This window comes from Neovison vison, chromosome 1 (genome assembly GCF_020171115.1).
Source record: "Neovison vison isolate M4711 chromosome 1, ASM_NN_V1, whole genome shotgun sequence".
In the NCBI taxonomy this organism is placed as follows: domain Eukaryota; kingdom Metazoa; phylum Chordata; class Mammalia; order Carnivora; family Mustelidae; genus Neogale; species Neogale vison.
Genome location: NC_058091.1, coordinates 16,951,380 through 16,968,227, shown reverse-complemented (window position 1 = coordinate 16,968,227; position 16,848 = coordinate 16,951,380). Strand labels below are relative to the sequence as shown.

Here is a 16,848-nt window from a genome sequence, read left to right as displayed (position 1 = left end):
ACATCATGCAACATACTAATCATTCTGTAATTATGAAGAGGTTACATAGGGTTTAGTGGACTAGGATTCCTGAGCTGTATTCCATTCCCATATTTGTTGCTAAGTGGTTTTGAACAAAATCAGTAGTCTCTACTCATCTTTAAAATCTTCCTTTTTTTTTTTTTAAAGATTTTATTTATTTATCAGAGAGAGAGAGAGGGAGAGCGAGCACAGGCAGACAGAATGGCAGGCAGAGGCAGAGAGAGAAGCAGGCTCCCTGCCGAGCAAGGAGCCCGATGTGGGACTCAATCCCAGGATGCTGGGATCATGACCTGAGCCGAAGGCAGCTGCTTAACCAACTGAGCCACCCAGGAGCCCCAACATCTTTAAAATCTTCTAATGAGAACCTACTAATTCATCTATAACAGGACAGGATTGAAGTAGGTGACATCTAAGGCCCCTTCCAGTTCAAGATACTGTAACTATAATTGGAGCGCATGTCAGTAGATACTTTTTTTCCTCTGCAGAAATCAAACTTGATTTGTCCAAATCTCAAACTCTCGCTTACTTGAATTCCCATCAATCCCAAAGACCTTGAACTGTGATAACTATGGAGTAGTATACCACATGCCCCAAAAAAAAGGAAAAGAAAAAAAAAAAAAAAGAAGGGGGAATTTATGGTGTCCTTGAAGTTACAGAGCACCCAAATGCTGTGCCCCTGGAGGAGGAGTATTGCAGGGGTTCTGAAAGGGACCCGGCTGCGTTCACATCCTGGCTCTGCCACATTCTGGTTTGTAACTCTGGGCAGGTTCCTTAGCCTCTCTGTATCTTAGTTCTCTCAACTGCAGGTTGGAAATAATAGAGGTCCCACCTCACAGTGTTATTATTGTAAATATTAAATACGGTCATCGTTGTAAATGTCTTAGAATTGTGTTTGGCAAAAATAAGCCCTCAAAGTATGTCAGTTATTATTATAAATAAGATAATTATATATATAAGTCCATTTAGAAGATTTAATATTGAAAGGTTTTAAAATAAATGATAATGCCATTGGAAATTGCTCCAATATGATGGTGAACAAAAAGACACAGGTAAGAAACTATATGTGGTTTGCTTAAAATTGCCATAAAGTTTCACATGAATAGAGCATATCCTGGCAGGAATCACATCAAAATATTTGTATGTCTGGTAGCTGATCTGAAAAAAAAGCCCCTGTTTTCCTTTCCTTAAAAATGAGCTAGGCCGGGGTGCCTGGGTGGCTCAGTGGGTTAAGCCGCTGCCTTCAGCTCAGGTCATGATCCCAGAGTCCTGGGATCGAGTCCCGCATCGGGCTCTCTGCTCGGCAGGGAGCCTGCTTCCCTCTCTCTCTGCCTGCCTCTCCATCTACTTGTGATTTCTCTCTGTCAAATAAATAAATAAAATCTTTAAAAAAAAAAAAAAATGAGCTAGGCCCCGGGGCGCCTGGGTGGCTCAGTAGGTTAAAGCCTCTGCCTTCAGCTCTGGTCATGATCTCAGGGTCCTGAGATCGAGCCCCGTGTAGGGCTCTCTGCTCAGCAGGGAGTCTGCTTCCCCCTCTCTCTCTGCCTGCCTCTCTGCCTACTTGTGATCTCTGTCAAATAAATAAATAAAATCTTAACAAAAAAAAAATGAGCGAGGCCCCATATAATCTGTAAATTGCAGCAGAAATAACCCTCTAAGACTTCTAAGGCTATGTCGTAAGCGTCCTTGCAGGTTTTACTTTAGTATTTTGGGACAAGTTGAGCTTATCCCGAGACTGGCCTGCTGTAGGGAAGGCCCAGGCTAGCTGAGTAGAAACGGGGTTCACCAACCCTCAGTCTCCCCACTATCCCAACCCAGGGGCTGGACAGCCACTGAAGGAATCCTTAGATGATTCCAGGCCCAGTAGTGACATTTGACTGATACACCCCCAAATGAGAGCCACCCAGCTGAACGCTGAACTCTGTCATCCCTGAAAACCATGAGATAGGATAATACACTGCTATTTTAAGTAAATCGCTGTGTGAGGTGGTTTTTTATACAGCAGTAGAAAACTCAGTAAAATGAAATTTCTATACCAAGAATGTATCATTTAATAAAATCAATAACCTCTTTAAATACTGTTGTTTTCGATGGCAGTGTAGTTTCAACTTTTAGAATATTATGTTTCATGTGGTTTTAAGTTGTACATGTCCATTTGGTAATTTTCAACCTACAAATTAATAAGAACGGTACTTTAGCTACCCTAAATAAATGTAGCTTGTTGGACTTTACACATGTAAGAGTACAGGGCAGTCCAGGAATTTATTTGTGTAGAATATTCTCTATCAACCATTACAGAGAATGTTCTTTTTTCTAAGACTGAGGTAAATATTTCTCTTGACAATAACAAACGGGGCATATTGGATTTTTTTTTTTTTTTTTTTTTTCCCTCCGTACCAGACTGCTCTCCTCTGGGGAATCTAAATCTGTGGTCCTTAACTTCTCGGGAGTCACATGTCCGCAGCCCCAGGAATCGGATGTAAACCAGAGCACCTGCACCTGCTCTGCTCCCTCAGATACACACACATACAGGGAGGAGCAGTGTGTGCAGACAGCGTCAGGATTTCCTTCACCCACTGAGGCCATGTACGTACTGTGGGTTAGGAATTCTAGTCTGGGGCAGGGGGCACCTAGGGGACTCAGTCAGATGAGCGTCTGTTTCTTGATATTGACTCAGGTCTTGATCTTGAGCCCTGCATCACACGCCCTGCTCAGCAGTGAGTCTGCTTATCCCCCTCTCCCTTGGCCCCTCCCCCCTTCATTCATATTCTCTCTCTCTCTCAAATGAAGAAATCAATCTTAAAAAAAAAAAGAGAGAATTCTGATCTAGGGCATTATTATTCCTGAAGACTCCTTCAGTAGTACTGCAGAACATTACACATAGGTCCTGTGTACTTGTGTTTACTATCATAGATATTAACACTTTTTTATTTTATCAAGTCCATAAGTTCAAGTTTTATATTACACAAGAACAAGCTCTGCCAGAATAATTATCTGCACTAAAATGGCTCACTAAGGTGCGCCTGGGTGGCTCAGTGGGTTAAAGCCTTTGCCTTTGGCTCAGGTCATGATCTCAGCGTCCCGGGCTCTGCTTGGCGGTGAGCCTGCTTCCCCTCTCTCTGTTTGCTGATCTGCTTGCTTGTGATCTCTGTCAAATAAATAAAATCTTTTTAAAAATTAAATAAAAATAGGGGTGCCTGGGTGGCTCAGTGGGTTAAAACCTCTGCCTTTGGCTCAGGTCATGATCCCAGGGTCCTGGGATTGAGCCCTGCATCAGGCTCTTTGCTCAGCTTCCCTTCCTCTCTCTCTCTCTCTGCCTGATTCTCTGCCTACTTGTGATCTGTCAAATAAATAAACAAAATCTTTATAAATAAATAGATAAATTAAAAAAATAAAATGACTCACTAATTTAAAACTTTCGTATTTTTTCCCTTTTCTTTTCTTCCTCTTTCTTATTTATTTATTTATTTATTTATTTATTTTTAATCTTCTTGGAATAACTGGCCAGGTGGCATTTTACAAAAACATACAGAGGATACAACGGATGTAGGCCAGATTTGGGTGGAAATGTGTGTTGGAAACCAGAGTAACGCCTCATGAAAAAGAACTGCTTCTCCAAGTTCTTGGGGTTCCGGGTGCAGGTGTGGCAGAGACTTAAAACCTAACAGGGATTTCCTGTTTGTATATGACCCTGTGAGACTGGATACTGGACAAGTAATTCTTACATGTGCTTCGGAGTTGAGTTCCTCCTAGTCAGTCCTAGTTCTTTCTGCATACTTTTCAGCTTTATTAGTAAGAAAAGATATTTCTGAACAGATAGAAGATGTTTCAACTAAAATAATTAAGGAAACAGTGTGCCCTTGTGATAAAATATAATCTTTACACCGCGTGTTTCTTTGAAGACCAGTCTGTCTTTTGAAGAAAACTTGAATGTTTTGACTCACGGTTAATGAGGTTAAGACTTAACTGGGTTAAGTCTCGAAACAGTTAATTTTATTTTTCTGTTGTAATCCGTATGTATTTCAGCAACTGATTTTTACTGTCTCGGTTTCTAATTAGCTCACATCTGAAGTTTGTGAGAAGTCAGAAGTGCTATGTAAAATTTGCCTGAAGTACTAGATAATTTTAGTTTTATTTAAACCGTTCAAAAGATATATATTAACATAAGCTATACAAGTATTTACGTTTTGTAAATAGATATACAATAGAAATCTTTGAGTTATTCTTGGAGGTTAACAAAAACAATTTAGAGCTCTTTAATTTTATTTCAGATATTTCTAGAAGCATTTGTGAATTTTTTCTTCTTATGTCTTGAATTGCATAGACAGAGTAATGGGATTGTTGACACTTTTCCTAAGCATCTCGTTCTGGTTCTCTGTTGCTCCATAAGAAACCAGCTATCTGTGACTGTCACTGATGCTCTGGGCTGAGTTGGGTGCTTTGCACTTAGGGTTTCCCAGGCGGTGGCAGGAATGCAGTCATCTGAAGGCTTGCCCAGGCTGGATGTCTCGGGGGCACACTCATGGTTCTGGGGGTTACAACACCGACACTTAAGTCCATCTGACTCACTCCTCACAGCAGGGTGGTCTCAGACTGTTGTACTTTTTACATAACACTGGCTTCCAAGAGACAGAAAGAGTTTCCCAGCCAGTGAAGGGCCACACCTAGACCTAATTCTGTTGGTCAAAGCAATAAAAGGCCTGCCCATGTTCGAAGGATTGGAGCGCCCCGACTCCCAGCTCCAGACACGGTGAGGCAGGAGAGACTGAGCCATACTCACCAGCGTAGTAAGTGGCAGACCTGGAATTCAGACTCAGGCCAGTCCCAATTGCAACGCATGCGCTTTTCTGCTTTGCCTGCAAAATGACTACACTCGTGATTGGTAAATGGAAAAGAATGTAAAATAACACTGTGAAAAAATGCCATCACATATTCACCTTTAAATATATCTTTCCATGAAAAGACATAAAAATAATCGTGAAAAGCTGAAAAACATGTTAGTTTAAATTCATTTTAACGTGGGATACAGGTCTGAGAGTTTCCATCAGGTAACATTAAACACGCTTACTCTGATTTGGCACCTTTAGCCAAAATAGTGAGGATCGAGTTCCTTTAGGAAAAAAATGTATTTTTAAAAACTATGTGGTTTTTTGGGGGTGCCTGGGTGGCTCAGTGGGTTAAGCCTCTGTTTTCGGCTCAGGTCATGATCTCAGAGTTCTGAGTTGTTTTTTTTTTAAGATTTTATTTATTTATTTGACAGAGATCCCAAGTAAGTAGAGAGGAAGGCAGAGAGAGGGAAGCAGGCTCCCTGCTGAGCAAAGAGCCCGATTCGGGGCTCGATTCCAGGACTCTGAGATCATGACCTGAGCAAAAGGCAGAGGCCCAACCCAAAGAGCCACCCAGGCACCCCTTATTTTCTTAATCAAAATCACAGAAATGGTAGTGACTCAATTAACAAGAAAAATGCTTTCTTACTCCATGATGATAGAAAGAGTAATGTGGACACAACTGCTGGTTAAAATTAAAAAGCGTATTTTTTAATATTCAGATTGTACTTTTCTTTTTAGCCACAAGAGGTCCCTAAATCCTCAGTCACGTTTGATAAACTAGCTTTTTAAAATATGTACTTTAATCCTATCTGGATACAGAAAATACCAGTGTCTAAGGATATGAGAGGGGTGGAAAGGCCAGGAAAATGAGTTACATAAAGTGGCTGTGAAATAGAATTCCTTTGAAGTTAAGTGAAAACACAGGCTACTTTGTGAGTTGACAACAAATAAGACCATTCCTTTCTTTCTACCCTAGGTCTAAATTCTCTGTCTTGTCCAGTCAATGTTAACCTATCAGTTTAACAATGTAATTAAATACAATTATTTTATTCAATAGGGGTAAGAAAAAAAAAAAAGGAAGGTCCTTTGGATAGGGTGACTTTGACAGGGCGTGAATAGTGTAGTTTTTTGTCATAGGTTATATGTTGCAAATCGTATTATTACTTGGACTTTAAACAATCATAAATATTTCTGTGTCTGCCTCCACACTAATTTAAGTAGTCATTCATTGAATGACTTCTCCATGCCAAGCAGAAAGACAGGCTCCCTTACCTTTAGGAGTTTATATATATAGTCACTTCGGAGAGATAATTTAATGAACAATTATAAATCTAGTTTATAGCTTGATTTAGTAGCTTTGGTTTTATAGCTTGATTTATTTCAATAAAAATATGAGTTTGTTATAGACAGCAATGCTATAAACTTCGAAATTGCTAGGAGACTCAACCTTAATTGTTCCCACTATAAAAAAAGTGAAGATGTGACATGATAGAGGTGTTAGCCAACACTAGGGGAGTAATCATAATTGAAATATATAAATATAGCAAATTAACACATTATATATACATCTTATACATCTTACACAGTGCTCAGTTCTATTTCAATAAAATAATTTTTTAAAAAGATGAGCATGTACTTGGTGTAATTCTATCTATTCCTTTAATGATTTGAGGTTACAAGAGAGCAAAAATATACCCAGTAGTTGGTGACCATTTATAGTAAGAGCAGCCCATAGTCTACCCCAATGGTAGACTATGGGCTGCTCTTACTATAAATGTTTTTTACTTAATATAAATGTTGGGAGATTTTAGTGTGTTCATTTTACTCTGGCTTGTGAACAGAATGAGGACACTCATATGATTGCCTCAGGGAGTAATGTTCTCTTACTAAAGTATTATGTGTGTACTCTTTTGGGTTAAGTTTATTAAAACTAATAAAACCAATTTAGGCAAGAATTTTCAAGTACAATATTTAAATGTATGTGCTCTATTTTTTAATTCACTTGGAAATGGAATAGGTTTGTAGCAGTAATTTATATTTTGATCACTAGATGGCACTAAAGACATAGCTGTGGAAAACCGCGTTTTCTCTACTTGGTTCTGAATAGACACTTAAGTATGTAAGTGTTTTCAGCACTATATACCACTAATCTTTTGTTATCTATCCCATAATATTTCTGTTTCTACAAAAGCTTCGTTTTTCTGGGTGGAAGAATCTCACATATGACTCCCTTAGGTATAATAAATTGAGAGAGACACAGCCTCTGCCATTTACTTGGATAGTAACTCATCAAACTATTCTGTTCTTAGCTATTTGATTTTATTGCTCTCTCTTTCTGAAATTAACCCTTTCTTACTCATATCTTCTCTGAAAAAAAATCTTTAAAGGGTCACTACATAGTTGTATGATATTAAGAGATCCTAGAGATTTACACAGTGGCAAAATACCAGAAGAGCGCAGACTTCTTGTTCTCAGTCTCCTGGTGTCTCAATATTATTATTGCATTGTAACATGGTTTTTTTCTTTTGTTGTTTTTTGGTCTGGTTGTGATGGATACTTGCAGTATATCATGTTGTGAGTAGAGATGCGGTGGGCTGCAAACCATAGATATCCTTGTTATGTAAGCTGTTGTTCAATTGAGTTACCTGACTGGAAGTCCACGGTTGGGCTGGTATGCTCAGCAGTAGTTAGTTAATTCAGTGTCTTAATTAGAGATCGAATGATGTCATGGGGGACCCAGGTTCCTTTCACATGTCAGCTTGGCCATCCTGGCTCTGTCAGATTTGTGCTTTGCGGTGGGGATAACTGCCGCCGTTCTAGGTGGGATGTGTAAGCGAAGTCCAGAGTGAAGGAGCGGGTGAAGACTCCACCGTGTAGATTCCTTCTCCGCGGCTGTGCACCTGACGCCACAGACCCGCAGCGGAGTTCTCAGGTTCCATTGGCGAGGCCTGGCCCTCTGGGACTTCCTACACAATCCACTGCAGGGGGAAGGGATTCCCACAGGAATTGCCACTACACGATAGGCTGAGAGCGACCTATACCCTCCCTGTGCACCCAGCCCTGAGAGGAGCAGGAACCCTCGAAGAAAAACAGTATCTCCAGCAGAGAAGTAGGGCGGAGGCGTGGACTTGGGCAAACACAACAGCGTTTGCTACCATTTCTGGTTTTATTGAGTTTTTGTCTTTTTGCTTAGAGACTCTTCTTTTTTCCTAATATTCTTGAAATGTTACTTTCATGTCTGTTACTTTAAGTGCGTGAGACTTTGCAGAATCACAGGACCAGCCTGTAACTGTGGCGGAGCTCAGTGCTCATTCAGGCTCTTTCTCCCGTGGTTTTGTTGATGCTTGTGTCCTATTCTCAGCAATTTAAAGAAAGTAGGAACTTGGGTTCGCTTTTTCTGCTTATTAGTGCTATCGCCCGGGGAGCAGTCTCTCTAAAGTACAGTATGAATCTAGTAGCATTTCAAGCACGTCTGCAGTTGCCTGCAAAGTACACACAACTTTCAAGGCACCGTGTCAAGCAGCATGGGTGCATCTGACCAGAACTTCTGGAAATACTGGCAGCATCTGCCTCAGAGCTCAGACTGGCCCCTGTGGTCTCTGAAGACCCAGAGGGGCAGAGCTATTCAGCTTTTGCTGGCCACTGCAATGCCTTCCAGCCTTTTCCATTTGACATCCCAGCAGCTCTCAGAGCCTGCAATAGCCTGGCCTTCTAGTCTGAGTTCCATCTGAAACTCTACTGTGACTCTGAGGAACCCAGCTCCCCTCTTGGTTGCTTCACACTGACACATTTCTCATGCATTATCTGAATATTTATTCATCATTCGTATCCAGCAGATAATTTCTTGAATGATTGAAAGAGTACTTATTCATTGACATTTCAAATGCGGGAAGGCTTTCTCTGATTTAAAACTGATCATATTGGGGCACTTGGGTGGCTCAGTGGGTTATGCCTCTTCCTTTGGCTCAGGTCATGATCTCAGTGTCCTGGGATCGAGCCCCGCATCGGGCTCTCCACTCAGCGGGGAGCCTGCTTCCTCCTCTCTCTCTGCCTGCCTCTCTGCCTACTTGTGATCTCTGTCTGTCAAATAAATATATAAAAGCTTTTAAAAATAAATAAATAAACTGATCATATTGTGTTTATTATATTATCTGTTCTAACAGTTTATCACTTCCTGTCAGATAATCAACAGACATTCTCAACTGGCCTTTTCAGTCATCGTGTTCTTAAGGAAAGAACAGGAGTATTCTAAAGAAGCAATTAATAATGGTGTCATTGCCATGTCTGAACCAAGTTTTAATCCTTTTGTCTATAGCTTTGAGAGATATAAACTTACTTGAGAATACATGAAGTCAAAAAAAAATTTTTTTTAAATCTCCTTAACATTTTTTATTTTTCAGAAAACTGTGGAATATATTTTCCAGAAATCAAAAGAGATCCAGGCAGATATTTACACACATGTCCCGAATCTGTGAAAAAGTGGCTTCAGCAGCTAAAGAATGCTGGGAAAATTCTTTTGTTGATTACAAGTTCTCACAGTGATTACTGTCGACTTCTCTGTGAATATATTCTTGGGTAAGTGATAAGTCCTTCCATTCTCGTGGCCTTAGAAAATACTGATGACGAATGAGGTCAGTACTGCTTTCCAAGTACTCGCCCATGCCCATCCCCTTCTGTTAGACAACGCTGAGTGACCGGCAGTTGCTTCTCTGCGTCTGCTGATGGCAACACCCCCCAAGGGCAGTTTAGCTAAAGCAGTATGACTGGGGCCAGTAAGGCTCGTAGCCCGCCGATGGTCTGGACTTGAGAGGGTCTGACAGATTGATGGACATCATGTCCTTCGAACAGCACTCCATGCGTTGGGTTTCTCAGCTTCAGATGATAAGTGAGGGACACCGAGTTGTAGATGACATTCCCTGACCCCTGCCTGGAGTACCGCCCTTCCGGCCCTTTCGGTGTGGAGCCGCGTCCTCCAGCATTCAGCACAGCCAGGGATGAGACTGACCTCCGGGAAAGTCGAGGCAGTGTAAATGCACAGATTTCAGACAGACATGGGTTCAAGCCCAACCTTGCAACTTCCTCAGGCACCTGAGGTATGTCTTTGGCTGTTCTCACCCTCGATTTCATCGCCTTAAAAATGGGACAGCCGTACCTCATAGGTGTGAGCGGGGAGTTAAACAAGATAGCACAGGTATAGGATTCGAGTAGTTGGTAAGTTTCAGTGTCAGTATTTTTTTATGTCATTCTCGTGAGCAGTACCAGAGAATATCCGTGGTCGGAGCCAGATTGTAAAATGGGTAATGAGATCTCCACCAGTGTTTCCTCAGATTTCAGCAAATACTAAATTGCTGGGTATGAAGCAAATTTCACCCTCAACACCGACCTCTGGCTGCCTTCTTTAGCCTCCTGAGGTCCATCTTCCTCAGCACGTGTGGGTTTAGATTGGTCTATGGTATATTTACAATCTACCAATGGATTTTCTGCTTTCTGAGTAATACATAGGCCTGGGATCCTTGGAGCAAATTAAGGCAGGAGTCCTGGATACCTTGCACGGTGTCTTTTGGACCACGAGACTCCATTTCCATAAATCGAAAATTATTAATAACTTCATGCTAATAAATCCAAAGTTCAGGCCCCACATTTGAAGACCTAGCTCATGAATATTTTCTCTATTAGAAGCTATTAAATTCAGGGGCGCTTGGGTGGCTCAGTGGGTTAAAGCCTCTGCCTTTGGCTCATGTCATGATCCCAGGTCGAGCCCCACATCGGGCTCTCTGCTCAGCAGGGAGCCTGCTTCCTCCTCTCTCTCTGCCTGCCTCTCTGCCTACTTGTGATCTCTGTCTGTCAAATAAATAAATAAAATCATAAAAAAAAAAGGAGCTGTTGAATTCATTCACTTTAACTATTACCATCAGGACAAGGCCAGATTAGCACCCAGTTAGTGAGTTAATGTGCATTTTTCCCCCTTATGTTTATGCTTCAAGGTGTTGTCCGGAGGAGTAGTGCTCAACTATCTTCTATTTGCACGAAACGACTCTGTGTCTTCCTCAATTTCTTTCATGAGTACTTTATAGTTTTCTGAGTATAGATTCTTAGCCTCTTTGGTTAAATTTATTCCTAGGTATCTTATGGTTTGGGGTGCAATTGTAAATGGGATTGACTCCTTAATTTCTCTTTCTTCTGTCTTGTTGTTGGTGTAGAGAAATGCAACTGATTTCTGTGCGTTGATCTTATATCCTGACACTTTACTGAATTCCTGTACAAGTTCTAGCAGTTTTGGAGTGGAGTCTTTTGGGTTTTCCACATAGAGTATCATATCATCTGCAAAGAGTGATAATTTGACTTCTTCTTTGCCGATTTGGATGCCTTTAATTTCCTTTTGTTGTCTGATTGCTGAGGCTAGGACTTCTAGTACTATGTTGAATAGCAGTGGTGATAATGGACATCCCTGCCGTGTTCCTAACCTTAGTGGAAAAGCTTTCAGTTTTTCTCCATTGAGAATGATATTTGCGGTGGGTTTTTCATAGATGGCTTTGATGATATTGAGGTATGTGCCCTCTATCCCTACACTTTGAAGAGTTTTGATCAGGAAGGGATGCTGTACTTTGTCAAATGCTTTTTCAGCATCTACTGAGAGTATCATATGGTTCTCGTTCTTTCTTTTATTGATGTGTTGTATCACATTGACTGATTTGCGGATGTTGAACCAACCTTGCAGCCCTGGGATAAATCCCACTTGGTCGTGGTGAATAATCCTTTTAATGTACTGTTGAATCCTATTGGCTAGTATTTTGGTGAGAATTTTTGCATCTGTGTTCATCAAGGATATTGGTCTATAGCTCTCTTTTTTGATGGGATCCTTGTCTGGTTTTGGGATCAAGGTGATGCTGGCCTCATTGAGGAAGACACAAAGAAATGGAAAAATGTTCCATGCTCCTGGATTGGAAGAATAAATATTGTGAAAATGTCTATGCTATCTAAAGCAATCTACACATTTAATGCAATTCCTATCAAAGTACCATCCATCTTTTTCAAAGAAATGGAACAAATAATTTTAAAATTTATATGGAACCAGAAAAGACCTCGAATAGCCAAAGGGATATTGAAAAAGAAATCCAAAGTTGGTGGCATCACAATTCCAGACTTCAAGCTCTATTACAAAGCTGTCATCATCAAGACAGCATGGTACTGGCACAAAAACAGACACATAGATCAATGGAACAGAATAGAGAGCCCAGAAATAGACCCTCAACTCTATGGTCAACTAATCTTTGACAAAGCAGGAAAGAATGTCCAATGGAAAAAAGACAGCCTCTTTAATAAATGGTGTTGGGAAAATTGGACAGCCATGTGCAGAAAAATGAAATTGGACCATTTCCTTACACCACACACAAAAATACTCAAAATGGATTAAGGACCTCAATGTGAGAAAGGAATCCATCAAAATCCTTGAGGAGAACACAGGCAGCAACCTCTTCAACCTCAGCTGCAGCAACATCTTCCTAGGAACATCACCAAAGGCAAGGGAAGCAAAGGCAAAAATGAACTATTGGGATTTCATCAAGATCAAAAGCTTTTGCACAGCAAAGGAAACAGTTAACAAAATCAAAAGACAACTGACAGAATGGGAGAAGATATTTGCAAACGACATATCAGATAAAGGACTAGTATCCGAAATCTATAAAGAACTTAACAAACTCAACACCCAAAGAACAAATAATCCAATCAAGAAATGGGCAGAGGAATGAACAGACGTTTCTGCAAAGAAGACATCCAGATGGCCAACAGACACATGAAAAAGTGCTCCATATCACTCGGCATCAGGGAAATACAAATCAAAACCACAATGAGATATCACCTCACACCAGTCAGAATGGATAAAATCAACAAGTCAGGAAATGACAGATGCTGGCGAGGATGCGGAGAAAGGGGAACCCTCCTACACTGTTGGTGGGAATGCAAGCTGGTGCAACCACTCTGGAAAACAGCATGGAGGTTCCTCAAAATGTTGAAAATAGAACTGCCCTATGACCCAGCAATTGCACTACTGGGTATTTACCCTAAAGATACAAACGTCATGATCCAAAGGGGCACATGCACCCAAATGTTTATAGCCGCAATGTCCACAATAGCCAAACTATGGAAAGAACCTAGATGTCCATCAACAGATGAATGGATAAAGAAGATGTGGTATATATACACAATGGAATACTATGCAGCCATCAAAAGAAACAAAATCTTGCCATTTGCGACAACATGGATGAAACTAGAGCATATCATGCTTAGTGAAATAAGTCAAGCGGAGAAAGACAACTATCATATGATCTCCCTGGTATGAGGAAGTGGTGATGCAACATGGGGGCTTAAGTGGGTAGGAGAAGAATCCATGAAACAAGATGGGATAGGGAGGGAGACAAACCATAAGTGACTCTTAATCTCACGAAACAAACTGTGGGTTGCTGGGGGGAGGGGGGTTGGGAGAAAGGGAGTAGGGTTATGGACATTGGAGAGGGTATGTACTTTTGGGTAAATTGGAAGGGGAAGTGAAACATGAGAGACTATGGACTCTGAAAAACAATCTGAGTGGTTTGAAGTGGCAGGGGGGTGGGAGGTTGGGGTACCAAGTGGTGGGTATTATAGAGGGCATGGCTTGCATGGAGCACTGGGTGTGGTGAAAAAATAATGAATACTGTTTTTCTGAAAATAAATAAATTGGAAAAAAAAAAAAGAAACGACTGTGATCAGATAGGCAAAGATTAAGTTCTATTTTATGTGGACTTTTTCTAAATCCTTAAAATTATGACAAATATTGTTGCCTTTTAGGAATGATTTCACAGATCTTTTCGACATTGTGATTACAAATGCATTGAAGCCTGGTTTCTTCTCCCATTCTCCAAGTCAGAGACCTTTCTGGACACTTGGTAAGTTAACATTTCTTCCTTCCTTCTTTTATTTCAGATTTGTTTACTCAGTTACTTAATAAATGCCCGCTGACTGACAACCATGTGCAAAATACTATGCTAAATACAACAAGGGGTATAAAAGTGATAGCACGCCTTCTTTCCCGTCCCAGGAATACATGCACACATTAAGGTCAGTAAATGCATGGGGTTGATTGTGATTTTTTTTTTTTCCTGCTGCAACGTGTTTATTATGTGCCAAAAAAACTACACCACAGCTTACTCCACACATCTGTAGGAGAGTGCAGTCTTGCCTGCATATGCTACAATGAGGTAGAGACTTCACACACAGCTTCAGGAAACCCACAGAGTAGCTGGGATATGCAACAACGCAACGGCAGCTCAGCAGGAGGGAGAGGGGTTATGACACTGGTTCTTTGGCACACAGCTTCCCAAAGAGGGGCAAGTAGGTTTTTTGTTGTGTTTTTTTTTTTTTAAAAAAGAAGAAAGAAAAAGTCAAGTTTTCAAATTCCAGTAGCATTTCAGTGACTGCAACTGTTGCTTCATACACTTCTCAAATGAAAGAAATAAGGGAAGGGTACTTGTCCCCTCTGAGAGAAAGGGCTTCTGTGAGCCTTCATCTGCCCCCACCGAAAAGCAGCCCTTTTTTTTTAAGCTCAGTTACAAAAGAAAAAAGTCCTGTGACTTTGTGATTAAAAACTTCTATCAACCCTCCCCCCCACGTGTGCATGGAATCCAAGGGAACAGGCCATTGTAGCTGTCACGGAAGAAATGACTTCCCAGTGGGGTAAACCAGGAGGACACCTTAGTTCTGTTGGCAGGGAAGCGTGTCCAAAAAGACCTGGAAAGGTCACTTACCGTGCAGGACCTGCAGGACAGGTCATGAGAAGAGCAGAGGAAGAGAGGCAGCAGATCAAACAAATGCACAGGCCAGTGTGGGAGTAGTTTCAGCGAGTTCCAATGACGGAGAAGAGGCCAGGGATTCTGGGGGAGAGAGGAGAAGACGTTGGGGCAGGCAGGCGGCCTCACACGCTGTGGAAATGGGTTTGAATATTATTCCACGAGCTATGAGAAGCTGTTCAGTTGAGGTATAGGAGTAACAGGGAGAGCTCTTGGGCTGTGGAATGCGAATGGATCGAATGTGGGAAAGATAGGCACTGAGCGTCCCACGGGAGAGACTGGTGGTTTGGTCTGAGGAGGTAGTACCGGAGGTGGAGAGAAGTGGACATATTTCAGATGCATGGTGGAGGTGGAAAACGGGACTTGGTGATGCTTTCAGAAGGAGAGGATGAAAAGAATAATCAAAAATGACTTGTTGGTTTTTCTTTTTTCTGACTTGAGCAAATGGGTGAAGGGTGGTACCATCTACAGCCATGAGGAAAAATACAGAGGAAAAATTTTTATGAGGTGGGGATGATAGCTATTAAGAAATCATTTTTTGTAATGTTAAGTTTGAAATGCCCATAGTTATTCAACTGGAACTAACAATTAGGAAATTGTATAAATGAGCATGGAATCCAAGGGAACAGCGTTAGGCTCAGGATATAAATTTGGGAGTTATCAGTTCACAGGGTATTTTAAAGCCATGGGCTTTTATGAGATCAAATGCAGAGAGAATGATGAAAGTAAAACCAGATTGTAGATGGGTATTCCCACATAACAGTTTTTAAACAGTTCATCCTTCTATCTCTTGATACTTATCAATTAAGCAAATATAGTGCAAAAAATGCAGTAACTTGTTAGCATAAAGTTCATGCATTTGTGGTCTCCAGTATATTAAAAAAAAATTGGCTTATTTTTAATGTGCATTGTTTTACATTACTGGTGCATGTGTGAAATTTTAATAAAAATTTCTGTGGAACATGGGGCAGCTGGTTGGCTCTGTCCATAAAGGAGGCAACTCTCAATCTTAGGGATGTGAGTTCAAGCCACACACTGGGTTAGAGATTAGTTGTAAATAAAATCTTTAAAAAAAAAAACCTCTGTGGAACAATATAAGAACTACTTTAGATATAGAAAAGGTATAGATTTTCTTAGAAGAAAATATGAAAATCCTGCAGATAAAAATTTTTTAAAAATTTGCTGAGTAGTTACGTATTTAAATATAAATGTGTGAAGGGGGAAATATTTAGAGTTTTTTTGTTTAACACAAAGAGCATCATTTGAATCCCCGATAACAGGTTATTTCTTAACATCAAGGATATATAGGAAACATTAAACCAATATATAAAAAATGCCCTCGCTCTCTCTCTTTCTACCAGACCAGGGTTTCTTAACCTTAGCACTTCTGAGGTTTGGGCTAAGATGCTTCTTTGTCAGCGGCAGTAGGGCTGCCGCTCTGTGTGCTGTGGGCGGCTTAGCGGCGTCACCAGCCTCTGATCACTAATGCCAGTAGCATCCCGTATCCCAATCTGTGACATCCAAAAGTGTCTCCAGACGTGGCCAAATTTGCCCTGAGGAGCAAAATCACCACAGTTGAAAACAACTGTCCAAACCACACTCATTGATATACAGGCATATTTTCGTATCTTCAGTTTAAAAAACATAAACTATGCCCTGATCCTACATTGTCTTCCAGCTAAAACCTCCATTCTCTGGCTCCCTTCATAGCTGAAATTCTAGAAAGACTTGTCTACACTCACTGGTTCCGCTCCCTCCAGTGAACTCTTCAGAACACCGCAGACAAGCTGGCCACCTTCTATTCTTTGTCATCCTTAAATGACTGTCCCCAGATTGCCCCCAGCAACAAACCTCCAGTCTCTTCCCCCTTTCCTGTCCAGTATGCTGTGCATCACGTCCTGTTTAAACCGCCTCATCTCTGCTCTCTGCTCAGAATATATGGGATTTCATGCTTCTGTAGATATATAGAAAAGCCTACTTCTGTTTTTTTTCATATCCAGAAGTGATTAGACTAGAAGATCTCTGAAGTTCTTTCCAGCTCTAGTTTTCTGGGCTTCTGAATTTAAAATATTTCAGTGGAAGATACAGTGAATCCTGCAGTTTTTAGAGTTAACACAAAATACGTTATTCCCATTTTGAGGGCAGTAAGTTTGCGAGAACTGTTATGAATGAGAGGATCG

The 16,848-nt window shown here is 40.9% G+C and overlaps 1 protein-coding gene and 1 long non-coding RNA gene across 2 annotated transcripts in view; one reads left to right on the top strand and one right to left on the bottom strand.

The window, feature by feature from the left end:
- NT5DC1 (5'-nucleotidase domain containing 1) overlaps window positions 1–16,848 on the top strand; it is a 141,532-nt gene that overhangs the window by 99,220 nt on the left and 25,464 nt on the right. Inside the window, exons 7-8 of the mRNA XM_044244163.1 lie at window positions 9,248–9,422; window positions 13,671–13,768. Coding sequence (XP_044100098.1) covers window positions 9,248–9,422; window positions 13,671–13,768 — 273 coding nt within the window. The remainder of the gene's footprint in view (window positions 1–9,247; window positions 9,423–13,670; window positions 13,769–16,848) is intronic.
- The window catches only part of LOC122903379, a 29,778-nt gene continuing 27,594 nt past the window's right edge, over window positions 14,665–16,848 (bottom strand). Inside the window, exon 4 of the long non-coding RNA XR_006383962.1 lies at window positions 14,665–14,752. This is a non-coding gene — a long non-coding RNA (uncharacterized LOC122903379). The remainder of the gene's footprint in view (window positions 14,753–16,848) is intronic.